The sequence below is a fragment of the Anticarsia gemmatalis genome, chromosome 29, assembly GCF_050436995.1.
Source record: "Anticarsia gemmatalis isolate Benzon Research Colony breed Stoneville strain chromosome 29, ilAntGemm2 primary, whole genome shotgun sequence".
In the NCBI taxonomy this organism is placed as follows: domain Eukaryota; kingdom Metazoa; phylum Arthropoda; class Insecta; order Lepidoptera; family Erebidae; genus Anticarsia; species Anticarsia gemmatalis.
The window spans coordinates 3962247-3989964 of NC_134773.1; the positions used below are offsets into that span (position 1 = coordinate 3962247).

The 27718-nt window shown below is 35.4% G+C and overlaps 3 protein-coding genes across 28 annotated transcripts in view; 2 read left to right on the forward strand and 1 right to left on the reverse strand.

The window, feature by feature from the left end:
- LOC142985076 (uncharacterized) overlaps positions 1 to 6126 on the reverse strand; it is a 56068-nt gene extending 49942 nt beyond the window's left edge. For all 24 annotated transcript variants that reach the window (XM_076133012.1, XM_076133000.1, XM_076133009.1 and 21 more), the window contains exons 1-4: positions 5812 to 6126; positions 4075 to 4243; positions 3333 to 3440; positions 2671 to 2886 (exon numbers count right to left, since the gene is read on the reverse strand). In XM_076133012.1, coding sequence (XP_075989127.1) covers positions 2671 to 2886; positions 3333 to 3440; positions 4075 to 4243; positions 5812 to 5964 — 646 coding nt within the window. In that variant the 5' untranslated portion in view covers positions 5965 to 6126. The remainder of the gene's footprint in view (positions 1 to 2670; positions 2887 to 3332; positions 3441 to 4074; positions 4244 to 5811) is intronic.
- A 658-nt stretch (positions 6127 to 6784) lies between these two features.
- LOC142984957 (uncharacterized) lies at positions 6785 to 15927 on the forward strand. The gene is made up of 5 exons (XM_076132858.1): positions 6785 to 7000; positions 7922 to 8063; positions 11797 to 11940; positions 12376 to 12528; positions 13050 to 15927. Exons 1-5 carry the CDS (start codon positions 6845 to 6847, stop codon positions 14135 to 14137), a joined length of 1683 nt encoding a protein of 560 aa, XP_075988973.1. The 5' UTR covers positions 6785 to 6844; the 3' UTR covers positions 14138 to 15927.
- Positions 15928 to 16655: 728 nt separating this feature from the next.
- Positions 16656 to 26368, forward strand: LOC142984956 (uncharacterized). Of its 3 annotated transcripts, none has more exons than XM_076132854.1 (10): positions 16656 to 16962; positions 17693 to 17843; positions 18777 to 18920; positions 19623 to 19790; positions 20460 to 20558; positions 21410 to 21904; positions 22936 to 23024; positions 24098 to 24217; positions 24889 to 24998; positions 25323 to 26368. In XM_076132854.1, the coding sequence occupies exons 1-10, from the start codon at positions 16783 to 16785 to the stop codon at positions 25576 to 25578; spliced, it is 1812 nt and encodes a 603-aa protein (XP_075988969.1). In that variant the 5' UTR covers positions 16656 to 16782; the 3' UTR covers positions 25579 to 26368. The 3 variants fall into 3 exon arrangements, with proteins under 3 accessions (XP_075988969.1, XP_075988970.1, XP_075988971.1); XM_076132855.1 differs by having other exon boundaries at positions 18783 to 18920; XM_076132856.1 differs by lacking the exons at positions 18777 to 18920; positions 19623 to 19790.
- Positions 26369 to 27718: the final 1350 nt, after the last annotated feature.

The following is a 27718-nucleotide window of genomic DNA, read 5'->3' on the forward strand; positions in this document are numbered from 1 at the left end:
AAAAAGTCTTAAAAACTAGCATAATAATAAAAATGACAAAAAACTATTGCAATTTATCTTTCAATTACTTATTAAATAATATATAATTACAATGGATTTCTGTCATTATTCATACAAATAATATTTGCGTGAAAGAATTATATAAAAAAAATGTTATCCATGTTATATCAAAATCAAAATATAACATGAATCAAGTATAAATAAAAAACATAAATATTAAAAATTCTTATTTATTATTTTGCGTAGTTTTCAGCACTGACAATATTCCTTTTTAAAATAGTTTAAGGTTTTAAAACCATAGATGTAATCAGACTTACAACATTCATATAAATATTTAACTTTATATACTTTCACGCAAATCTATGTGTTTATTTAAACACAACATATGGATATATCTCAATCATTCTTAAAATTCATATATAAAAGATCTTTAATTTGCAAAAACTTCTTTCAAAAATTTATTCAGAGCACATATTTTTAAAATTAAATACAATTTTTATTGTGAACATTGAAAATGAACATACATTTTTCATCCCTGTTATATCCGAAGGTGTAGGCAGAGCTTTATGTAATACATCCACGTTTCGCCATTAACAATGTTAGTCCCATGTAATAGAGGGCGAGGCTATTGCCATATACCAGGCACGTTACCAAACTCCGGGCTACTATTCAGAATATTCCAATAGATATTAGACTCGTGGAATACAACAACCTTATTTTTGACCCATTACTGTCCCACTGCTGGGCAAGGGTCTCCTCCCGTAATGAGGGAGGGGTTAGGCCTTGAGTCCACCACGCTGGTCAAGTGCGGGTTAGACATTGCATACCTTCAATAAATGTTGATTAATTAAATTATAATATTTAATAAAAAGGTGTTATTTTATGCTTGTATGTATGTATGTATTATATTTTCAATATTCACAATAAAAACAATAACAGTCACTTACCATTTGCATTCTCACGAAGCGATGAGACGATACAAAACACAGTCGGGAATCGAACCCACATGTTCTAGAAGACACCCGATGCGATGACTGCAGTCAGAAGTTAGAAGAAATCTTTATTTTTATTTATGTGTATAAAAATCTAACCTTGTCAAGTATATTTTTAGTGTGTATCAATAATTTAGTTAAGGTCTTTAATTATAATAAAAAATACTGCAAAATGATTTATTAAATTAATAATTTAAAAGAAAACCTTGCATTAAAAAGCTTTAGTTTTCCTAAAATTTAAAATGTTTTATAACCTAAAGAAACTTTTATACGAAAATCTATGAAAGTCCTATCCTTTGCAAAAACAATATCTCTATTTAAAGTCTTTACTAACTCCTAAAACCTGAAAAACTCCTGAAAAGGACACACACAGAAAGATACACAAATAACATACACACAATCAATAATCATATTATTATTCTACATTTTCAAAAGCTCTGTAAAATCGCTTTACTGAAAATAGAAAAAAAACTAAACAAAATAGTCCAACTTAGTTCTAGAGAACTATAACAGATGGCGCTGTTATCAAAACTTTAATACGTGGGTAGTCGGTTTTTTTTTTATTTGAGTAATTTTGTTTAGTTTTCATTCTATTTGTAGTAAAGCGAATATAAAAAAGAGATATATCCATATGTTTCCTTATAGATAAGTATGTTCATGCTATTTTCAAGTTTGTTGATAGATTAAGTACTGAAAAATTGTATTTTCAAGTGCTATGTGTAGTGGAGTTGATAATTTTAATGATAATTCAAAATATTTTGGTCAGTTATACACTTATGATCATCAAAGCTCAGTTATAGACACTTATGATTGTTAAAATTAATCTAAGTAGTGGCTTTACCGCCATTTCAGAAGGTAGAACCAATGATAAGAGCTAACAAACTCTAGGCTTACTTTTCAAAACCGCTTTTTTCATAGATTTATCATATAGTTAAAAGTGTAAGGTTCCATTTACTTTATAACATAGAGATAATAAGAACAGGTAAAGACTCTAAAGACTATAGGTAGATAAATAAAAATATATATATGCGACTGAAGCTGTGGAATAAAACATAGTGAGTTTCTATATTGTTCCTACCCAAATGTTGTGTAGTGTAGTATTTCAGTACAAAATCTATCAGCTGAAATGTTAGAAAGCAGAGTTGTCGTAGATTCTTCTTTATTACAAAGAAAATTGTTCATATACCATTCATAACTCAATTAATAAATCGAAAAATCTCGAAAAATATTCTTTTATACCAAAACAAATTATTTGTTTCTAGAACATCAAACTAGTTGTTAAATGGTGGTCATTACTTAGCGAAAATGTGTTTATTTATCCTTTTAACAAGTCAAAATAATAGGAAAGAACAGACTGATTCAGGGATTATAGCATAGAAAAGCACTTAAAACTCAATTTTTAATTTTTACCGAGATTTTTCCACAAAAGAAATAGATGTCTTATCTATACTAATGTTATAAAGCTGAAGAGTTTGTTTGTTTGTTTGAACGCGCTAGTCTCAGGAACTACTGGTTAGAATTGAAAAAATATTTTCGTTTTGAATAGACCATCTATCGAGGAAGACTTTAGGCTAGTAAGTGATAAAAATGTACAATAACCTTCTCAATTTTGTATGAATTGTTTAAATCTTCAACAACTCAACTTTCTAACACATAAAAATTCAAAATCGATGCCTACCTTTTTTCTTCTTCTCCGTCTTAGGTACCACTTTGCTAGCGGTCGCTTTAACAGGCTCTTTTTTCACTATTTTAGCTTTTTTAGCGGGTGCTGTCTTAGTTTTAGTGGCAGATTTACGTTTCTCTGCTGCTTTATTGTTGTCGAGCAAGTCTAGAATGTCTACCGTTTCTTTTTTAGGGATTTTACTTGCTAATTTTGTTAGGGGCTGGTCGTCCACTGAAAGAAAATAATTGAGTTATTTTATTTGTTTATTTAAACTTAATATACGACACTGTGTAAAGGCTGACTTAATACTAGGCGCATTTTCTGCCATTCTAGGGGATGCAGAGATAATTATCAAGGTGTTTAAAAACGGAAGAAAAGTGAGTTAAGAACGGGTGTACGAGTAAATAATAATAGAAATAGGCAATTTAAGTGAAAATAAATATACGTATTTTGTTATTGCACTTGTTTTCGTTTGAATTCAAATGGCTTCCGAGTTTTCCACATTTCATGAAAAGTTTAATAGTTTCATCAGCCAACTTAAGATTAGTAACTTGAAATACAGTGCAATAAACTCATCGCCTATTCCATGGGACTGACATGATAGCACATTATTTTATGCCCTAATCACCCAAATACCACCAAATGCAAAGTATTATTTTATGTTACTAAAAACTTACTGTCATCATCATCATCATCAAAATCTCTATCGTCAAACTCATCATCATCACTTGTTTCCAATTTGATCCTCTCCAGCTTCACGTCTGTTTCCAACGGTACAACGGGTACTGTGAACAAAGAAATATTATATTAACTTAAATTACCAATTTTAAAGTCTGTCTGTCCATGAGGACTTTTATTTCTATACAGCTGAACTCATATTAATGAAATTTAATCCTTTCCTAAAAAAAGTACTCAAAAGTGACATAAACCCAATAGAGGTTGAAATTATTGTTCAGGTTCCAAACTCTACACCTCTGAGCAGTATCTTCCTTTACACTACAGTATTATATTTATATATACTTCATATGCAGCTGTACATACACATATACATTGGCCTGAATACATCTATTGCAGATGATTAAGAAGGTGTCAGGTAGAATTAGTGCACTTTCATTTGAGGCTGAAAAGGCCTATGCGGGAGTGGCAACTGCGACCACATTTACGACAGATAAAAGTGCCAGAGGAAGATGAGGTGTTTGTGGTATGTATGTACGTATGCAGCTATATAATGAAGGATTTTAAGGTAAAAGCATTTTTTCACATACGTGAGGTTGTAAGTGATGTTCTCTGGTCTCTGCCTACCCCTATGGTATGTATGTATGTGTGTTCTATAAGGTTCTATAATCACACAAACTATTTGCAAAGTGACTACACTGACTACCAATTGATTTTAGAATGTTATATCAAAATAGTGCATACCTTCAAGATCGTTTATCCTTGAGGAACAAGGGTCTAAGTGCTGCATAAACGTCTTCTCGCACTCCAGGACTTGCCGCCGGAAGTCGCACGCGTCTCTCAGCCGAGATATACATGGTTCGCAGATCAAACGACTGTTGCTGTTTGGACCACCCGATTGTGAGTAGGCAATCTGTTGAGATAGTTATGAATTAATACTTAGCTTATGAAAATTATATCATCATTGGCCAGGTATGTATATATGTTACACTAGCTGAACAAGTGTTGTTTTGCCATATAAATAAATTAAAGAATAATATCACTTAGTGGTATGAAAAATAGATGATGGCCGATTCTCAGACCTACTCAATATGATCTCAAAATTTCATGAGAATCGGTCAAGCCGTTTCGGAGGAGAACAGTAGCTAATAATGTGACATGGAAATTTTATATATAAGATAACCTCTCGAGCGCCCCACGTCAAAATTCAAATATACCGTTAAGCGTCCAGGCCAAAAATGGCGCGCGAAATTGAATTGGCGCTTGGCGTTTAAGCGCCGATTCCGTCATATTTTGATACTAACACCCTAGTCATACCTTATATATTTGAAATCTACATAAAATTTGCTATATATGAAAAAAATAAACCACAAATAATATTTGATAGTGGTGGTACAATAGTCGGTTTAATCTGAATATTGTGTGCTTTAGGCATGTGTTTGAAGAAAGTCTAAAAAATATTTTTACGCATAAAAAATAATATGACGGAAGGTCTTATCGTGTAGTTAATGAATAATGACATTAAAATCCAACTGTAAAATATACTCAAATCTTTAAAATTAGTTAAAAAAAGTATTTACAATATTGGTCATAAAGGAACATGTCGTTGGGTCAGATGTTGTTTAAGGTGCTCTCTGGCCTATATCAACCACTTATTCAAGTGTGTGCATTAGATCGTCGTCTCGTTTCATCAGCTTCAATGTCAAATATGTTTGAAAGGGATAAACATAGTTTTAGCATTTAATTTCTACGTTTTTTTAATGTAAGATCGTTTTGCCGTACCACGGTGGCGGGACGCTTGACGGGGGTAGCACATTCAACCGTGACACGGTGGCCGGGCGCTTGAGAGGATAAATTAATTAAAATTACTATGAGAGAGAAAGTATTAAATAATGTATGTCTTTCATAATATCAAAATGTAATTAAATGCTACTTCTTGGACAGAGCAGACAAACCTATGTGATATATTAGAGATGATTATGATTATGAAAGATATTGCTAAAATTTATTTTTAACAGGAATCAAGAGTCTAGATAGATGCCTATGTATGAAAACAATGGTCTAGGAATCTAAGGCATTCAATAAAATATTATTAGTATTATGTTTAATTAGATTCCTTTCCTTATTATAGGGTTTAGAAAGCCTGTTTTGTTTATGAAACACAGATTATATCCTGGCTAACTGGCATAAACACCTAAAAACTGCTTTCAGTTAAAGACTTTTCTCAAAATATAAAAAATATATACAACTGTAGCTATACCAAAGGTCTAAGACGCCAAGTTACGGCGGCTATACTCACCGAAGCCCTATCGATTTTTAAACCCAACCAAAACAAAACAATCTCCACCAAGGACTCGGAAAAAGAAACGCAACACTTTTCAATTTGGGCGGATTATACGAAAACTTGTTTCGAGCCGAAGAAAATGGCTGCCGTGGCGTCTTACCAAACTTAGTCCATAATTACTCAAATATAATACTTACAGTTACGTTGAATGTGTCCGACAGCATTTCAGAATACACTTCACGCTTTCCCATCCAAAAATATTCCGTCGAGATGTCCTTATAGCAACCCTCGGTTAAACAACAACGACAAACAGTCGGCCCGGGTCGCCATTCCGAACTTTTCGTATCCATTTTCACTCTAAACTATTGTATTTTCACAGAAAATATACTTATCATAATAACAATTAATTACTAACTTAAATTATTAGGCGAAAATTTGATAAAACTATTTATTTTCTTGCTACAAACGCTAGGCGACGCCATTCGAGCGCGGCGATGATACGCTAGTGTTGGGCAACTTCATGCATCTTGAGTAAGAGACAGGCATGCGCACTTGGTTGCTAACATTATTTTAATCGATTTTTCATTTGTATTGATATAACTTGATTGGTACTTTGCTAAGCTAAGGACTTATAAACTAAGAAAAATGTCTTTGTTTTTACATGTAACACGCTTTACTCGCTAAATAATTAATGCTTTATATAATTATACGGTTTATATATGCTCCCAAGATAAATGGTATAGGTAATTTTATTTGCTTCGTTCTCTTTGTTTACATTTATTGCCCCAAAAAAGTAAAGTGTATTTATGCAAAATAAAAACAAGGATAGGTAAATACACAAATAAACATTTCCTATTATGTTTCTTCTAATCGAACTATCGAATCTAACTAAATCATCTTCTTCTTGGTAAAAAAAAACGATCAAGGTGTTTAAAACAGTTTCAATAATTAGTTCGAAGCAAGAAAAATATATAACCATCATTAATTTCGATTATAGAGCCATTTGCATTAAATTTTTTAAATATATTTTTCTAATTTAAATACCACTGTCGCCATCTATTATCGAGTAGCATGTACTGCCTGATATTCGCGTTTAGTTACTGCATCATAACATGAATGTGACAAAAAAGTCGATACTCCTATATCTGACAAATGGCTGTCATTGTCAAATTTATTTCTATGTTGTTGTCGAGATAATATTGTAAATATTTGTATTTATTTTGATTAAAAATGGCTACAATTAGCCGCAAAGGTCCTATAGTGGACCCAGGGCTGTGTAGATGTTGTGGTGCGATAAAAAAATGTCGGATATTGACTGTGGAATACGATTATTTGGGGCAAAAAGAAGTGTATTCGGAGATGTTTGTGGACAGTTTTGGGCTTGTTGTAAGTTATTTATTTTAATTATAATATAATAATAATAAATAATAAAGTGTTTACCGCTCTTGGTGTCGTGTAGCCCATATTTACGTCAATATCCTGAGGTAGGAGTAGTCTAGTTAATTTAGATGCAAAAATAGGGGTACCCTAGCACAAATTCCCAGGAAGCTAAATATTTGTATAGATGCTAGGGACACCATTGTTTTGAAATTGTGAAAAGTCCCCATCCATCCCATGTCTGCCCTAAAAAAATTATTCACAATGCATGGTTGCATAAATGTTTTATTTTTTAATTTTTCAACAATACGGTGAGTTTTATTATAAATCCTTTTCTCGTGACACCAACCTGTTTTGAGAAGAAACATTTCAAAATTTTATTCTGTCAAAAATTGTTGTGCATTTCGCAGCAGCAGTAAACTTTAGTATATGGACTGTTGAATTGGGGGGCGTTTTAGGGGGAGGGGACGGTAGCCTTCTTTGTGTGATGAGCACGAGTATTTGTTCTGAGCCTGGGTGTTAATGTATCTATATAAGTATGTATTTAGAAGAATATAAGTATGTTTATCAGTTATTTGGTTACCATAGTACAAGCTCTGCTTAGTTTGGAATCAAATGACTGTGTGTGAGTTGTCCAATCATATTTATTTATTGACTACTAGCTGACCCAGAAAACATTGTTTTGCCATAAAAAAAAATGTCACTTAGGGGCATGAAAAATAGATGTTGGCCCATTCTCAGACCTACTCAATATGCTCACAAAGTTTCATGAGAATCAAGCCGTTTCGGAGGAGTATGGTAACGAAAACTGTGACGCGAGAATTTTATATATTAGATTAATCAAATGATACCTGTAAAATATATTTGCACACAAGTCATTCTTCTTTTCTTATACACAAACAATTGCCGGAATTATCAATTTCTTCTCAGCTTTCCCAACTGGATGGAGAAGAGACAGACCGTCTGATTTGCGCGACATGTGTCGTAAGACTCCGCGACGCTAAAGCTTTCAAACAACAAGTACTACAGTGTGAAGAAAGACTGCTGACTGCTACAGTACATGTGCATGGAGGTAAATAAGAACACATTACTGTCCCACTGTTATACGGATCTCAATCTTATCACTTCAATAACATTTTATAAATATACTAGCTGACCCGCGCAAGTTTGCTTGCGTCACATAAGAGATAATGGTGAAATTTTTCCCCGTTTTTGTAACATTTTTTACTCGCACTCTGCTCCTATTGGTCATAGCGTGATGATATATAGCCTATAACCTTCCTCGATAAATCGGCTATCTAACACTGAAATAATTTTTTAAATCGGATCAGTAGTTCCTGAGATTAGCGCGTTCAAACAAACAATTCGGCCGTAAAAAATTCTTATACTGTGAAAAGAATTACTAATGTTGATAATCTATCTAATGATAAAGAAATAATATTTGCTACCGTTACGTGTAAAAAAATTAAATTGTTTGTTTGTGTGGTTTATTTGCCGCCAAGTTACAGTGATCAACAATATCTAGATGTGTTATCATGCATGGAAAATGCTATTTCTGACTACAGTGAATACTCATGCTTAATAGTTGGTGATTTCAACTTGAAGTCGTGCAGTAAGAATGTTACAACTCAATTTAATAGTTTTTTAGAATTTTGTAAGTTGCGACAGTGTAATCATGTGTGCAATAAGTATGGAGGCATCCTGGATTTTGTACTAACTACTCTTAATTCAAGCAATATTGATGTTAATTCTGAAACTGAGCCTTTAGTACCTATTGACGCCTATCATCCTGCTTTAGAGATATTTCTCAAATTACCTATAAACGTAATGAACAATAGCTCTATATCTCCAGGTCACCAATTAGCTACGGAATGGAACTTTCGTAAAGCAGATCTTATTGGACTTTACACTGATCTTGCAGGCATAGACTGGACAGAGCTAACGGATCAGCAGAATTTGGAATTGAATGTAGCTGTAGATATATTTTATAATAAGCTCAACGATGCTATCAGCATGCGGGTGCCCCTAAAATCAATAAACCATTTAAATAAATATATATATCCACATTGGTACACTAAAGAGATAATTCATTATATAAAGTTAAAATATTTTAATTTGAAAAAATATAAATGTTTGGGTTTACAATTCAACAAAGAATTATTTAAATACTACAGAACTAAAGTGAAGCATCTTATACATACCTCCTATCAAAGTTATATGCATAATGTTGAGAATAATATAATTAATAACTCATCTACTTTTTGGCAATTTGTTAAAGATAAACGGTCCGATAGGAATCAGCTTAAGGAATTTGTATACAATGATAAGATAGTAGAAGGCCAAGACGCCGTTGATACATTCGCACATCATTTTGCTTCCGTTTTCCATAAGGAAACCCCATTATTAGATCCAAAGATAGCTGAGCGTAACAGTAGAGACATTGGTTTTTCAACACAAATAAATATCGACCAGATAGGTATAGATGAAATAAGAAAAGCTGTACGTCGCTTAAGAACATCTGCTGCCTATGGACCTGATAATATACCCGCTTTTATAGTTAAAGACTGCCTTTCTGCACTAGAGGAACCACTTCTTTACATATTTAATCTCTCTCTCCACAATAGTTGCTATCCTAGTCGATGGAAAGTTTCAAGAGTAATACCAATACCCAAGACCGGAACATCGGCTGAGATTTCGAATTTTAGACCCATTGCAGTCCTTTCCGTGTTTGGTAAACTTTTCGAATCTGTTGTTAATGATAATATATTTAAACAGGTCAGTACTCGCCTAGATAACTCACAGCATGGATTTAGACCCGCACGTTCTACCTTAACTAACCTTACTAATTTTGTTGATTTTATAAATACCAGAATGACCGCCGGATGTCAGATCGACGCTGCATATTTTGATTTTAAAAAAGCATTTGATTTAGTTGATAATGATGTCCTTCTCACAAAATTTAGCTCGATTGGATTTAGTTTCCAATTGCTTACGTTTATGGCTGACTATCTCAGAGATAGGAAGCAGTATGTAAAGTTGGGCAATTTTGTATCGCAGGAGTACTACACTCGATCGGGGGTTAGTCAGGGCAGTACCCTGGGACCAACGCAATTCTTGATAATGATAAATGATCTGCCCAAATGTGTTACAAGATCAGAATGCCTGATGTTCGCTGACGATCTAAAGTTGTACACAGCCGTCTGCGACACCAGTGATTGTCGAAACTTACAGGATGATATTGACGCTATCGCCGAGTGGGGTTTGGCGAACAAATTATCATTCAACATTTCTAAATGTAAGACAATAACTTTTACTCGTTCCCGTACTCCCATAAAAGTCACTTACGAACTGGCCGGTGAACCGCTCGAACGCGTCACTACAATACGAGACTTAGGACTGACTCTCGATTCTAAACTTAACTTCCATGAACACGTAAAGAAAATCTGTAAAGAGGCGAATAAGTCGTTAGGTTTTATAATGAGAACTTCATCTCAATTTCAAAATGTTCACGCAATAAAACTACTCTACAATGCATACGTACGCAGTAAACTAGAGTATAACGCAATAGTATGGAATCCACATGAAAAATTGTATAGTGTCATGATAGAAAAAATCCAGCGTAAATTTGCCCGCTATGTTTATAAACGTGTGCATGGATATTACCCATATTTGTATCCCTCGATGTTCGTTTCAGGAATGGTTGGCATGGAAACTCTAGAGCTTAGGCGTAAATTTGCTCATATGATGCATTATTTCTTGTTGTTAAATAACAAGATAGACAATCCATCGGTACGTGAGTCAATTCACTTTAATGTGCCCGATCAGTACATGCGAGGTGTAGGAAGACGCCAGCATCGTCTATTCGCCTGTCCGCCATCATGGCGCTCGGCACATGCCACCAACAGTCCTACAGGGATGGCTATAACTCTATTAAATGCATTCCTACAAACCAATCCAAATGCAGACATATTTGCTGACAGCAATACGAGAATGATCTCAAGTATATCTATATATTTAAATAATAATATTATATAAGTTGTGATAATATATTTTAAGTCTGATTTATGGTGTGTGTATTGTTTATAAGGTATTGTTATTTTTGATTTGTTATTGTTTGTGCTACTTAGTATTGTATATTATAAAATGTTGTATGTAACTTAGAATAACATATAAGCGCTTTGGTGAACACTGTAAGCTTGTACTGTTTAATAAATAAATAAATAAATAAATAAATAAATAAATATATAGTGGGAACGCGCCCTTAGGCGAGGGTCTCCTCTCGAAATCTATGTAATAAATATGAATTGCTGTTCGTTAGTCTCGCTAAAACTCGTGAAGGGCTGGACCGATTTGGCTAATTTTGGTCTTGAATTATTTGTGGAAGATCAGAGAAGGTGTAAAGGGTGAATAAATTTGAAAATGCGCGGTATTAAATAAAAACAAGAAAGCGTGCGTGGAGCTGCGCGGGTCAGCTAGTTAGTTTATGAGATTACCACGCTGTCAATTGGTCAAGTGCAAGTTGGAGACTTTGCATCCCTTCAGGAAATTTCAACTCACAAAGTCTCCCTTCACTTCCGACGAAATGGTATTGGTGTAGCAACATTAACCACTGTGCCGTATATAAATTCAACATATTTTTCTCTGTGTTGTAAATGCTTCAATTTGATCATTAGAATCTGAACGAAGCTGTCTTTGGCTTCACCATAGTAGATAGATATTATTACTCTTTTCAATGTATGTATTGTTATAGCAAAACAAAACTGTGTATTTATATAATTTATATTTATTTTGTTTTTCAATTTCAGACAACTCGGTGAAAGCTGAATCTCTGTTAGAAGTGAAGCAGGAGGTTGATGACGTACCACTAGTTCCAGTGTCATTTGACCTCACCGATGTAGCAGCATGTGATGACAATGATATGGACGATCGAGATGACGGTTTAGATGATGGTAAGAATTATTAACAACTTATGACTGGTTTCTGAAACACATATAGCGGCAGTTTATCTATTCCAACTGACATGAATTAAGCTATTATTATTGAATAAGGTAATTAACATCCGAATATGTGCGCTGTGTACCAATCGGCCGCTGTATCGAATTTCCAATGTTTGCGTTTGACTTTTAAAAAGTGCGGCCTTAAAAATTACATGGTGGAATTCGTACCGGACAATCTCATGTAATAGCGGGCGAGCCTATTGCGATATATCGAGTATGTTACCAGACTCCTTGCTACTATTGAGAATATTCTCATATACCTAAATTAGAAAAGCTCAATTTGGAATCGAACCCGTGACCTCGTAATTAGCAGTTAGATACAAAGCAACCTCCATATAAGACAACCTCTGTTATTTTTAATCTTAAAATTATTATCTACTTTTTCAGAGCCCCTGAAACCGGTAATTAAAAAGGCGAAAGTTAAAAAGTCTACGAAACAAAAGAAGAAATTAGTAAAAAGGATTAATACACGAACAGCAGTGAAAGTTAATAAAAAACAAGAATTAGAAGAGAGGAATATTCAAAATGATTTGAATAATGGTAAAATATTATTTATTTTTATTTACTAGCTTATTCATGCGGTTCTGTCTGCATTATTTTTGATTAATGGTAAGCTTAAGGCTAGAAAAGCTCATGGCTAGTTATCAATAGTTACGCAGATCGATCTCTGAAGTTAAGCTACGCCTGCCGAGGTTGTTCCGTGGATGCGTGACTATATTATACATACCGAGTTCCTCTGCCTGACAATTAATGGTGGTTTCATATTAAACTGTAACCGCACGGCTAGCCACCCGGTTAACCGCTAGTGGGTAAGGGAGCTGAGAGCTGTTTAAAAAAGTGTTTTCTTTGATTTTTGTTGACTTTCGATGTCGAATCGTTATTCGACCGATAACCAAGCAATCGCAATGTAAATGGCTTTTCCAATGTAAACTATCGATAAATCAGCACTACTATAAACTCACCAAGTGTACTATAGTCTCACCTTCTCCCTCATTCCGGGAGGAGATCCTTACCCAACAGTGGGACATTAACATATTAAATAATTTCTTTACACGTTTCAGATCTCCACTACAAACCAGCAATAAAGAAATCAGACTTCGAAGGCGATTACAAGTCCTGTGCCAACACGGTCACTATAGTAGAAAGTTCGTACGTCTGTCCATTCTTCAGTTCCTACAGCGATTACTACTGTATATACTGCCGCGAAGTCTTCACAGAGCCGGACAAATTAAGAGAACATACCCTAGTCCACGACCCTACACAGTTCCGCGAACACATAACAGAAAGAAAACTCCTATTAGTCGATATTTCCAAAGTCGATTGTCGATTGTGCCACACTAAAATCGATGACATACCGTCTCTAAAAAGTCACCTCACTATCTGTCACGGAAAAACATTCCACGAAACGTCAAATGACTTTTTAAAATTCAAGTTGACAGTTAACAATTTGACGTGTCTCGAGTGTAATAGTACGTTTAGTTTTTTCCATGCGTTAAAAAAACATATGGCTGAACATTTTGGTACGTGTATTTGTGATATATGCGGCGCTCATTATTTCGAAGAGCGCATGTTGATTGTGCATCAACGTTCTCATCAGAAAGTTGAAAAAACGTTTTCTTGTAAAGAATGCGGGAAAGTATTTAAATCTAAACACACGAGAGATTTGCATGAGACTAAAATGCATAGAAAAGAGCCTGCGTATCCATGTTATAAGTGCGATGCTGTGTTGTTTTCTTATTCTTTAAGATATAGGCACATGATTGATGTGCATGGGGAAAAAAGGACGTTTCCATGTGACCATTGTGACCGGGCTTATGATAGCCGAAAGTCTTTAAGAGAGCACAATAGGAGATATCATTTGAAAATACTTAAACATCAGTGTGATTTGTGTGATAAGCGTTTCTATTTGCCATCTAGGTTAAAGGAACATATGGCGTCTCATACTGGCGAGAGGAACTTCCGATGCGAGTTTTGCGGTAAAAGTTATCCTAGATTACGCGGTTTGAAGGTCCATATGCAATCACATAGTAACGAGAAGAAATATAGATGTGTTTTATGCAATGCGTCCTTCACGCAGAATGTTAATTTAAAGAATCATATGAAAAGACAGCATCAGAGCTTGGATATGGAGGAAGGGTATCCGGAATAGAGTACAACGCCATCTTGCGGTTTAGTTGTGAACTAGTTAGTTACGCCATGACAGTTGAGTTGATGGTCTACGGTTTTTAGAGGGTAGGGCAGTAGATGTAGTAAGGAATACGATCTCAAAGTGGGAATTTGTTAAAAAGGTCTATCTAAAAGACTTTAAAGGTTCGAATATTGTGTTCTTTTAAATGACAACTCCCGCACTAAGAATTGCTCTTGTGTCGCGGGGACTTTCATAACCAGACCCGAAACAATTATTTGTGGATCGCACAAATAATTGCTCCGTGCGGGAATCGAACCCACGACCTGCCGACGCAGTGGTATCGGCGTGGCGACCTAAGCCACTGCGCCACGGAGGCTTAATGATATTATTGCATTTCCTAGAACATTTTATACATGCAAGGGCTGAAGGGTTTGGTCTTGGGTAATGGAGTAAGTATATGATAAGTGCAGAATAGTTAAGCTAGATATTTGACATATTTAAAAGTAATTTGTAAAATTCTCCAACATTCAACATTCCTTCTCTTTGTTTTAGAATCAGTCTTAGAAAGCTAGACACCGTTATATGTTTTGTTCAATATATTAATTTATTTTTAAAAGAGGCTGCAATATTTTTGTCGTTACAATCAACGTGATTGTAGTTTAAATATAGTATGTAATGTGCGAATCTCTTGTCACGTTTTGACTATGTAAATACCAGAAATAGGCGTTATCATGATTGGAAAATAAAAAAAAAGGATTGTCGATAAATTATTTGAAACGAAAAGCACATCACTAAAAGTTTGTCAATCATATGCAACGGTGTGACCATTGTAAATAATTTTAAGAAGCAATTTCAAATAGCAATAATTAATAGATTAAATATTTAATCTTGCATTTTTATAATATTCATAATTAAAAGACAAAATGTATAGATGTGAATGAAGCAAGAGAAGTTTGTAAGAATCATTCCAAGTGGCGTTCTATGGTCTCTGGCTATCCCTATGGGAATAAGGCATAATTTTATGAGATATTTCGTAAAAACATGAGTATATACAGACAAGTTATAAGGCTTGCATGCAAGATGTACAAAAAGACAGAATGTGCGACATGTTTCGCCAACAATGGCATGCGAAAGTTTTTAGGTATAAAAATTTTTTTTACTGCAAAACAAGTTAATAATATTACATCACAAAAAATATACATATGTATATTGTATGTATATAATAATGATATTCATATTTACAATTAAGTAGTTACTCTAAGGTAAACTGAAGCTAATTTTGATCAGATTTGTGTTAGTGTTACAGGCGGGTTAGATACGTGTGCTAAAATAGCAGCAAGCTGTTATGCAAGAGGCAAAAAGTAAATCAAAACAATTCTTGTCTGTCTTGCAAAGAAACAAATTTCGGCTATCTCGCAACGGCTTGTTGCTATATTTAGATACACAACTAATACATTATTTGATAAGTGAAGAGTGGACTTCCAAAGGAAATGGAAAGAGACATACACATTCCCATGCTTTTTTATCTCTTTTTTGGATCGAAATCGGACTGAAGACTTGTAAATACAATATTTATTCCATGACATTTATTTTTCCATAATAGTAATATTTTATTTTATATAAAGCATCGATTTTTAAAAGGCATACCTATTTTTATTCTCGTTTATATTATTTTACAGGTTAATTTAAAATAATTTATTTACTTTTTATACAATATTCTTTTGAATATAGCATTGGTTTTATGCTAAACTTTCCATGTAAATAATAATAAAAAATGTATTTGTACTTAATAGAAATCTCGTAGCAATAAATATTTCGAGTTTTTATTCTGTATTTTATTTCAACGTGCCTTTTTACTTTGTGTGTCTGAATATAGCAACAAGTAATTGCGCAGAAGACATAATATAAATACAAGAGACGTAAACAAGGAGTACCTACGTGTTATTATATTGCTTACTAGCTGAGCCGCGCAACTTCGCTTGCGTCTCATAAGAGAGAATGCGTCAAAATTTTCTCCATTTTTGTGACATTTTTTACTGGTACTCTGCTCCCATTGATCGTAGCGTGATGATATATACCTAGCCTATAGCCTTCCTCGATAAATGAGCTATCTAACGCTGAAATAATTTTTCAAATCGGACCACTATTTCCTGAGATTAGCTCGTTCAAACAAACAAACTCTTCAGCTTTATAATATTAGTATAGATTTAGAGTTATCAGACATTAGACCACACTTATATTACACAAATACAACATAATAATAGGCTGCCTCTGTGGTGTGGTCTGTACTGCATTCGATTGTTCATCATGAGGTCACGGAATCAATTTTCAGGTCGATCACAATACTCCTAGTCTTTCTACATATTAACATATTTCTCAATAGTAGCACAAAGTATAGTATACATGGAACTAATATTGTAATATTAGAATCCTGAAATAGCATACAATCATCTGATAATCTACCATTTAATATTACAAATAGTAACAATTGAAATTTACGACATAGCAACATTCAAGTTTGGCATTTGATTGATGTCAATTTGTCAAACATTGTCAGTCAGCTTTAGTGAATGCGATTCGATACAATATACTTGTTTTATCAACAAATATTACTTAAAAACTCGTTTAAAATGTGATCAAATACAGGATTATTACATTTTACAACAATGGCGGCGCAAACCGAGGCAAAAATGAGTAGCAGTAAGTCCAAAGGACCGATTTTCGATCCTGGTTTATGTCGTTGCTGCGGGAATATGAAGAAATGTCGGGTTATAAACATTGAATATGAGAGTTTGGGACAAAAAGAGGTTTATACTGATATGATAATGGATTGCTACGGGCTATTAGTAAGTATTGAGCGTATATTTCTTGAAAATATTGGTCCTGGGTGTGTTTTCATACTGGTTCAAAATTGTTACGTTCGAGTCGTAACATTTTCATAATTTTGTGTTTTAAATTCAAAGTTTAGTTTATCTACATAAGTATCTGTTTAATTCTACATAAAACCTTAAAAAGTAGCACATTAATACGTGTAAACTACGTTAAATAAGTTATTCAACTTTATGGGCTAATCTAATTAGAAAAAGTGATTCTAATGTATTAATTGGATTGGACAGTTGTTATCAAATTAGCTACTCTGTTTTAGAAATGAAAAACATTTATTATATTATTTCTGTATCCGAAAACATGTATGGCCAATGTTAATAATTTTGTACACTTCTATTTTATTAATTTGTATCAGGTTGTAAATTGAATTAAATTTATTATTGACGGAGTTTCAATATCTACTGGAAATACATTAGCTTTTCCTGTGTGTTGAAAATACACAGGTGCAATAAATCACACCATTTCACCATAGGGGTAGTCAGACACCAAAGAATGCCAATGGTTAAAATCTATGCAAACTTCCCTTGCCTCATTCGCATCTATAAATCTTGTTAAGAGTACTAAGCATCTGACATTTTTTCAAGACATTGCTGATGGGATCCATGTATCTCTTTCTAGGGCATATCCTCCTGGGGTTTCTATTTATGTCCACACAATAAATAACGTATATAATTCATATAATTTTCACAGATGTCAAACTTAGACGGAGCGATGACTGAGCGTCTGATTTGCGCGACATGCGTGACCCGTATACGAGATGCTTTGAGTTTCCGGCGACAAGTACTCAGGTGTGAGGAGGCTTTCATACAAATGAAGATTTATGATGCTTCTTGTGAGGATAGTAAGTACTGCATTTTTTTTCAATATCATTCCCAGCGGTCCCCTCTATGCTGTTACCCCAGAGTGACAGCTCTTGTGGGGTTTTAGTGGTGTATGCCTGCCCTTCTGGTAGGAGAATCCCACATAACCCTGCACTCCACCCAGGTCGCAGGGCATGCATAACGCATTTCCCCATAAAAAAAGGGGGCAGCTGGGAATTTTCTTCCTACTTTAATTCCCAGTTGTCACCCCAGGGGACAGTGTTAGAGGGGACAACTGGGTATGTACCTTTTTTCACCCCATGATTGTACTAATATTCACTCATCATAAACAATCTGTGGGTTAAGCAACCCTTTTCGCCGTCATTCCATAGATGGGCGACTTAGTGGTACTTGAATTGAACGTTCTTCGGAGAACACGTAAAAAGTCGTTCCCAGTTGTTGTCAATTAAGATAACAGTCGTTAAGCCATGTCAAAGGCCATTCGGCTTGAATAACTTTTTAATTTTTTTTAAAGACAACTCCCGCACTAAGAATTGCTCTTGTGTCGCGGGGACTTACAAACATACAAACAACGGACACTAAGTACAACCAGACCCGAAACAATTATTTGTAAACCGTACAAATACGCCACGGCGGTTAACCACTCACCACACATACATTACGATAAATAAATAAATATTGTTGGACAACTCATACACGGTCATTTGATTCCAGACTAAGCAAAGCTTGTACTATGGTAACCAAATAACTGATAAACATACTTATATACTTCTAAATACATACTTATATAGATAAATTAACATCCAGGCTCAGAACAAATATTCGTGCTCATCACAAAAAGATTTGTCCCGGGTGGGATTCGAACCCACCACACGCGGCGCTACGGTTGTTGCGGCGAGGTGACCGTTTAAACCACTGCGCCAAACGTGCAGTTGAAAATTAATTTATTTCAGAAACAGTAATATCTACATCAGAATCGGTAGACGCGTTGGGTCAAACTAAGAACCACTTTGTACAAGTGGAGATAGTGAAGACGGAACCTTTGGAGATGGAGGCCGATGATCATGATGCTGGAGAGCCTCTCCCTGATGTACCAGGTAACTCATAACTTTTAAACTCTCGCGTTGCATGTTTAATGTATAATAGAATACGGCAATTAACGCGAACACGCATTTTACCTTAAAATGACTAACGTTTCGGCGCAGGTTGCACTCGCCGTGGTCGCAGGCTGACTGGAGCAGCGATGACAGGACTTCATGTATATGAGGCGGACGAATGTCCATAGCTCCCTATCCCACCCTCATATTTTGATTTTTCCAACCGCCACCACACACTACACTAACCGTGTCCCTATTCTGTGAGCTAACCGATTGCGAAACATAGCGAGGTTTTGTAACAGTAATCACTGGATTCCACGTCGCGGATAATTTGAAGCCGTCTTCCCGATTGAAATTTGAATGTTTCTTGATTTCGATCGCTTCACGAACAATCCTCGAGTAGAAATTCAAGTTATATTCCCGGGTCAATCAAAGTGCTTGAGAGCTTCGAAATTTCTTTGAAATAAACCCCGACAGTAACCCATTTAAGGACTGTTTTTTTTATAAATGGTATAGCTATGTTTGATCCCAGATCTTCAAACATCATACAAAATTTTGATCAAAATCGGTTAAGCGGTTTAGTTCTAGAATAGACAAACAGCCAGACTTTCGCAATTTACCTAAGCAGAGCCTCGTTCTCGTCTAGTCTCTACAAAATAAAAATGATTAACAAAATCTATAATTCTCAATTGTCTTTTACAGAAGACGACTTAAAACCGGACCTCAACCAGGACTCGAACTCCAACGACGACTTGCCTCTAAAGCCGCCTACTGACAAACCAGCCACTAAACCTATAGTTAAAAAGAGATTAGAAGGTAAAAGCCGAGCTGCAGCTAGTTTAGCCTCACAAATAAGAATGACTAGGAAAAGTAAGTTTTACTTACAAATACTTCTTATTGTATGGTTAGTGGTCAACCTAGTGTCAAAGTTGTTCAAGCCGCCCGTAGGCCTTTGACGTGGCTTACATAATGATAACAAACTACATAGAGCTTGTACTGTAACCAGACAACTGATATGCATACATCTATACTAATATTATATATTATTTATTATAAAGCTGAATAGTTTGTTTGTTTGTTTGAACGCGCTAATCTCAGGAACTACCGGTCCGATTTGAAAAATTCTTTCAGTGTTAGATAGCCCATTTATCGAGGAAGGTTATAGGCTATCATCACGCTACTACCAATAGTTACAAAAACGAGGAAAATTTTGACGCATTCTCTCTTATGTGACGCAAGCGAAGTTGCGCGGGTCAGCTATACATAATATATCGCCTTTTTCCTATAAGGTTAGACAGAGACCTAAGAACGCCACTTGCAACAATCTTTACAAACTCAACTACTACATTTTGAAGAAAATTACAGAGGAAACAATTTAAATTAATTACATCCACGTTTCGCCATTAACATTGTTAGTCATCTTTTTAATTCATCTAAAATATATTTTTCAGTTGTCTGGTTACAGTACAAGCTCTGCTTAGTTTGTAATTAGATGAACATGTGTTGCACAAATATATTTATTTACATATTTTTTTACAGATTTCGCTGAAAAAGTTCGTAAACCGGCATGGCGGTCGGCAACTAAAGAAGGAAAGCAATCTCTAACACCTGGGAATTGGAACGCGCCGGTGAAGAATGGTATGAATAAATTAACTTTTTCTGTAATTAGGCCGCTACAAACAAGGGAACTACGTCATAATCAAAAGAATCATAGTAATGTGACAATGTGTAGTGAGCGAGAGACTACGATATAATGACATGACGCAGTGAGCACGTTTGAAATGGCCCGAGTATAGTATATTATTTACTAGCGGCCAGTCCCGGCTCCTCCGCATTAAATTTTTTTTTTACAAAAAAACCGTTTATAATTTTTGCGCATAAACCTATTTCTTAAACCACTCTATCTATTAAAAAAACTGCATCAAAATCCGTTGGAAACCTTGCATGCCAAAAATTTGTTTAACACATTTATTGAGGGCTTGCAAAGTCCCCAACCCGCACTTGGCCAGCGTGGTGGACTCAAGGCCTAACCCCTGCCCCTCGCTTGGGAGGAGACCCGTGTCCTGCAATGGGTTAGTTAAAAAAAAGTATGGATATAGATGACAACTTGTATGGAAGTGAATGAAGCAATTGAAGTTTGTAAGGATATACCAAATGGCGTCCTTTGGTATCTGCCTACCCCTATGAGAAAGGCGTGATTTTATGTATGTATGTAACATGTATCTTGACTGCCTCCGTGGCGCGGTGTGTTTAGGTCACCACGCCGATACCACTGCATCGGGAGGTCGTGGGTTCGATTCCCACACGCAGCAATTATTTGTGCGGTCCACAAATAATTGTTTCGGGTCTGGTTGTGCTTTGTGTCCGTTGTTTGTATGTTTGTAAAAGTCCCCGTGACACAAGAGCAATATTCTTAGTGCGGGAGTTGTCTTTTTAAAAACAAAAACAAATAAAAAAAATGTATAAAGATGTTTTTTTTTCTTTTACAGACCTCCAAATGTCAACCCTTCAGCAGAAAATGCGAGAAAAAGACCCCAGTTACATGAAAGAAACTAATATACTAACTATAGTGGAATTTTCATACGTTTGCCCTTTCAAATGCAGGCACAACCACTTGCTATGTTACTACTGCGGCGAGCTGTTCTCAGACCCTATACTTTTAAGAGACCATACAATAACGTCCCATCATCCCAAGAAATTCAAAGTGACTGAACATCGAAGCATGATAAAGGTCGATTTAACAAGAATCGATTGTAGATTATGTGCAGCAAAAATCGATAATTTAGACGATTTTCGCACTCACATCACTAGTGTTCACAATAAAAAGTATTATTTTGATTATAAAGATTCAGTGTTGCCATTTAAATTGACCCAGGATGGGTTGAAATGTGCTATTTGTGGTGTTATATTTCCTTATTTTCATGCTTTAAATAAGCATATGAATGAACATTTTAGTAACTATGTTTGTGAAACTTGTGGACTGGGTAAGTGGTATTTTATTTACACATTAACTTATACAGGGTGTGTCGTAAATAATGGATAATCCTTTACCAGCAGATAGGCGACCACCCGACTCATCTAAAATTTAATATTTATCTCTAGCATAAGTATCATAGTTTTTGAAATTTTGGCCAGTACGAGCGTAAATCGCTTTCTTAAAAACACCCAAAATGGCCAGAGCCCTTATGCCAGAGATAAATTTTAATTTTTAGATGAGTCGGGTGGTCCCCCATCCGCTGGTAAAGGATTATCCATTATTTACGCCACACCATGTATATAACTGCTTCTGTGGCGCGGTCGGTGGTACATGCGACTGATGATGATGAATGATCATGAGGATTCGGGTTCGATTCTCGAGTCGGCACAAGTACTGTTTTTTTTATTTATTTCTAGAATATTTTTCTAGAGTAGTTCAGATGTAACGTGATCGTTACACGGCAATACGACCTTTATTTACATGGCACTAACATTGTTAATGGCTATTTTTCATTGTATTAGTTTAATAATTACTATAATTAGTAAGTTTTACATAGTTGTAGTTGTATATGTATAAATTAACATTTAAAATCTTAGAATGCTGCGATTACTAGGAAATATATACATATATATATATTCGCTTAGCCTTTGTTCCAAACTATGTTGGAGTCGGCTTCCAGTCTCACCGGATGCAGCTGAATACCAGCGTTTTACATGGAGCGACTACCTATCTGACCTCCACAACACAGTCACTTAGGTATTAACACGATACCCTTCGGTAAGACTGGTCGTCAGACTTTCAAGCTTCTGACTACTGTTAACGACTGTCAAAGATCTTCGAAAATGACAGCCGGGACCCACAATTTAACGTGCCTTCCGAAACACGGAGGAACTCGATATGTATAAGATGGTCACCCATCCACGGAAAAACCTCGGCAAGCGTAGCTTAACCTCAGAGATCGATCCGTGCGGCTGTTGTAAACTAAGCCACGAGCTAGGAAATATATACATACATACTTATATTGTTGATGTATTTCAGGTTTCGTAGACCACGCTAGATTTGTGATGCATCAACAACGACATGAAGTTGGCGAGTATCCTTGCGCCACCTGCGGGAAAGTTTTTAAGGTAACAATCCATACTATTCCATACTTCCATACTAATATTATAAATGCGAAAGTAACTCTGTCTGTCTGTCTGCTACTCAATCACGCCTAAACTACTGAACCAATTCGCATGAAATTTGGTATGGAGATATTTTGATACCCGAGGAAGGACATAGGCTATATATCATCACGCTACGACCAAAAGGAGCAGAGTACCAGTAATTAATGTTACAAAAACGGGGAAAAATTTCACTCATTCTCTCTTATTGGACGCAAGCGAAATTGCGCGGGTCAGCTAGTATTTTATAAATAAGACAAAATGACTTCATAACACCTTTATTATCACTAAACTACCAGTCCGCCTTACCTCCGTACTTATTTGACTAATACTGACTGATGACTGTTTGCAACAAAGTCTCAGGTTCAATTCCTAGATCGTAATCTCAAGCAAAAATGACCAAGTGCTGTTTGCTTATTTATTTTATATTACGTGGAGATTGGGATAAATATTTAGGAATGTTAGCCACAATTAAATTTTATATTTCGTTTCCGCTACTCCCTGATAGATGGCGTGAATTACGAGCTACAAAACTACACATAAAATATATGACGTATTTAATCTATACATTCTATACTAATATTATAAAGCTGAAGAGTTTGTTTGTTTGATTGTTTGTTTGTTTGAACGCGCTAATCTCAGGAACTACTGGTCCGATTTGAAAAATTCTTTCAGTGTTAGATAGTCCATTTATCGAGGAAGGCTTTAGGCTATATTTCATCACGCTACCACCAATAGAGTACGAGTAAAACATGTTACAAATACGGGGAAAATTTTTACGCTCCTATGTGACGGAGGCGAAGTTGCGCGGGTCAGCTAGTGTATAATAGAATAGGGAAATTAACGCGAACATGCATTAATAGGCTGAGGTGTTCAGCCTGCGACCACGGCGAGTGCAACCTGCGCCGAAACGTTAGGCATTTTAAGGTAAAATGCGTGTTCGCGTTAATTCCCGTATTCTATTATACATTAAACATGTAACGCGAGAGTTTAAAAGTTAAAATTTGACGTATATATGTATGTTTGTATGTTTCCAGGCGCAGTACAACCACGACTTGCACGTAGACCGGGTACATCGTAAGCGAGGCCGCGTGTACTGTCCCAAGTGTGATGTCAAACTTATGTCTTATCCGCAGAAATTAAAACATCTTGTTGAGGTAAATATAATCATTACTAATCTATACTAATATTATAAAGCTGAAGAGTTTGTTTGTTTGTTTGTTTGTTTGAACGCGCTAATCTCAAGAGCTACTGGTCCGATTTGAAACATTCTTTCAGTGTTAGATAGCCCATTTATCGAGGAAGGCTATAGGCTATATAACATTACGCTACGGTCATTAGGAGCGGAGCAGCAACGAAAAACGTTACAAAAATGAGGAAAATTTTGACCCATTCTCTTAGGTGACGCAAGCGAAGTTGCGCGGGTCAGCTAGTATATAATAATGTCCTGCCGATATTCGGGTACGACAGCCAAATTCAATGAAACCGGCCAACTGTGTAGCCATTTGCTATATAACAATTTATTTATAGTGTACAAGTGTGTACAATACACAGGTACTCTCTATTCCATCACTCTCATAGTTTGGTGGGACGGATAACCGACACGACCAGTGAGAGGTCAGGCGCAGGACCGACGGCGACACGTGCTCACTTATTATAATATAATGAAAAAGAGCAGTGTTAGCCTAAGAATGCACCCCCCACGCTAACGGTTCCAACCCGCGGCAACACACGAATACTTTTCCAAGTGATGTGTGTATTAGAAATAATGATCACTTGTTATTACCATGAAGGAAACTTTGCATGCAAATAAATTTTCTCTTTACAGGTGCATGGTGAAGAGCCTCTAAGTTTTCCGTGCGACATGTGTGATCGTGTGTTCGATTCCAGAAGGATACTCACTATACATAAACGAAAAGAACACCTCAAAGACTATAGGTACGTACGTACATACATACATACATACATACATATATAAATTCACACCTTCTTCCCACAGGGGTAGACAGAGACCAGAAAACGTATGTATTTAATTAAAATTCATTTAGATGGGAAGGCGTTTTCTTTTTTGCTTAATATTTATTTTCTACTAGCGGACCTGTGCCCTCCGAAGCACGGAGACGCACAGTTCAAATCACACTATGCGGTCACCCATCTATAGAATGACCGCGCCAAGGGTTGCTTAATCTACAGATCGTTTACCGACCGGTAAGCGCAACTGGCTATGAGCGTTTCAAAATATAATATTTATCTTTCTTTCAGGTACGAATGTCAATGCTGCGGCCAGAAATTCTTCACCCGTTTCGCTTTAAACAACCACATGCCGACTCATACGGGAGAGCGTAATTTTAAATGTAAAGTGTGTGATAAATGCTACCCTCGGCTGAAGACGCTGAAGGACCACATGCGGATACACACGAACGACCGCCGCTACCGCTGCCACGTGTGTGCACAAGCCTTTATACAGAACTGCAGCCTCAAGGGACACATGAAGAGCCAGCATCCCGAGTATGGGTAGACTTAGACGGCTTGTCCCGACTTCGCCCGGTTTTAAACGTTAATTTACGACTTACTCACAAATATATATGAACTTTTTCGAAAATAATTCTGCTTCTTTTAATTAGAGAAAACAGCATGAAAATCGAATCGGTACATTTGAGTTTATCGCAAGCAGATAGATGACGAACAGGAACTTTATTTTATAATATGAATCGTTGATGTAGCAAACAATGAAGAATAAATACATATATTTGTATAACTCACACACGGTCATCTGATTACAAACTAATCCGAGCTTTTTGTTGAATAACAGTAATAAATAAATAAATAAATAAATATCATCGGACAACTCACACACGGTCATTTGATTCCAAACTAAGCAGAGCTTGTACTATGGTAACCAAATAACTGATAAACATACTTATATACTTCTAAATACATACTTATATAGATACATTAACATCCAAGCTCAGAACAAATACTCGTGCTCATCACACAAAGATTTGTCCCGGGTGGGATTCGAACCCACCACACGCGGCGCTACGGTTGTTGCGGCGAGGTGACCGCTTAAATAACACAACTTGTATACTTCTAAATACATATTTATATAGATACATTTAAAACCAGACTCAGAATAGATACTCGTACTCATAAATGAAATTTTTGTTGATATAAATCAGAAAAGGAGTGTAAAAAGTATTTAACAGTTACTTTATAAGAAACTTAAATGAGTAAAAGATTATAGTGCAATTAATTCATGTAATATTGTGACGGTGTAATATGTAAATAAATAAAATAAAACAATTTTATATTGCAAGTATTATATTTATTAATTTTATAATTATATTAGAATAATTTTATAGCGTACGTGATTTAACTTAGTGAATATAGCAACAAGACACCCGTGCAGAAGACGAAACAAAAATATTTTGAATAATTTGGGTAAATTGACAGTGGGAATATGAACTAGGTTTATTTTAGTTTTGCAAACTTTTATCAATTGTGTTGGTTTCATATGAAAAAATAATCGAAACTAGTTCAAATTCCCACTGTCAATGTTACCCAAATGATTCAAAGTTACCCAGGTTGACTTTATACAAACAGTGCGTGTGAGGGAACGAAACGTCGTTGTTACGTCTCCGTCACACGCACTCCGCGTATACGTCTACTGTATTTATTATATTAGGTCGGGGAAAAAGTCTTTTCGCATTATAGTATGTAAGAACTTGTAATAAAATCTCTTTGGCTTCAAGAATCACAAATGAGTACACGGTTCATTAGGTTTCTTTCAGTGAGCTCGTGAGGTACCCAAATATCGAGCATTTTTGTGTAGAGAAAAGATTTTATTACAAGTTCATACATACTATAATGCGAAAAGACTTTTTCCCTGACCTGACATTATCAGAGACTCAAAAGTAACGCGTACTATATGACAGCTTGTGAATACTTTTGCTAAAACACTTCAAGTACTTGTAACCGACGGTTATGTATAACAACATGTATAAATGTGATTGAAACATAACTAGTTTGTACGTATCGTCGGTGACGGCTTTACCCCCGGTTTCTGAGGTACAATTAGCGGTAGTTTATCTATTCAATAGCGTTTTTTTTATATGAGTTTAAACGCTATTGAATAGATAAACTACCGATAAATACCTCAGAAGCTTAGCTTTAGCTCTGTAATTATAATGGGAGCTAAGCAAAATTTTATTTATTTTGTACTTGTTTTATACTATTGTTTAAAGAATAGTTATTTAAAGAACTTTGTTGGTACTTAAGTGTTTTTGTAAAAATATTTCACTGGTCGCTAGCACTAGTATATTAATGTAATTTGTAAATAAATAAATTTTAAAAATATTTACACAAAACTGTCTTTTATTTTGATTTTTAGTAGTTTCTGTTGGCAATCGCAATCACGACGTCCTAAGTTGTTCATAAAAAAAGAACTCACTTTGAGGTCCTTAAAATGGTGCCCTTTCACCCAATCCAACATTTGTTTGGATCGAATACAATATCTTTGCAAACTACGTACATAATATCACGTCCTTTTTTCAAACTAATAGTAGTTAAATGAGTGTTGCGTATGTTTAAAGTAATTCTTTATAGTAGTGAATTTTGCAAGTTGTTTCAAGTAACTAGTATTGTTGAAAAGTGTGATG

What these genes read in the sequence shown, in the direction of transcription:
- LOC142984957 (XM_076132858.1), top strand. Translation starts at nt 6,845, where the DNA reads ATGGCTACAATTAGCCGCAAAGGTCCTATAGTGGACCCAGGGCTGTGT. An exon ending in TGGACAGTTTTGGGCTTGTT is followed by an intron (nt 7,001 to 7,921) that starts GTAAGTTATTTA and finishes ATTTCTTCTCAG; the next exon opens with CTTTCCCAACTGGATGGAGA. An exon ending in TACAGTACATGTGCATGGAG is followed by an intron (nt 8,064 to 11,796) that starts GTAAATAAGAAC and finishes TTTCAATTTCAG; the next exon opens with ACAACTCGGTGAAAGCTGAA.
- LOC142984956 (XM_076132854.1), top strand. Translation starts at nt 16,783, where the DNA reads ATGGCGGCGCAAACCGAGGCAAAAATGAGTAGCAGTAAGTCCAAAGGA. An exon ending in TGGATTGCTACGGGCTATTA is followed by an intron (nt 16,963 to 17,692) that starts GTAAGTATTGAG and finishes TAATTTTCACAG; the next exon opens with ATGTCAAACTTAGACGGAGC. An exon ending in CCTGCGGGAAAGTTTTTAAG is followed by an intron (nt 23,025 to 24,097) that starts GTAACAATCCAT and finishes GTATGTTTCCAG; the next exon opens with GCGCAGTACAACCACGACTT.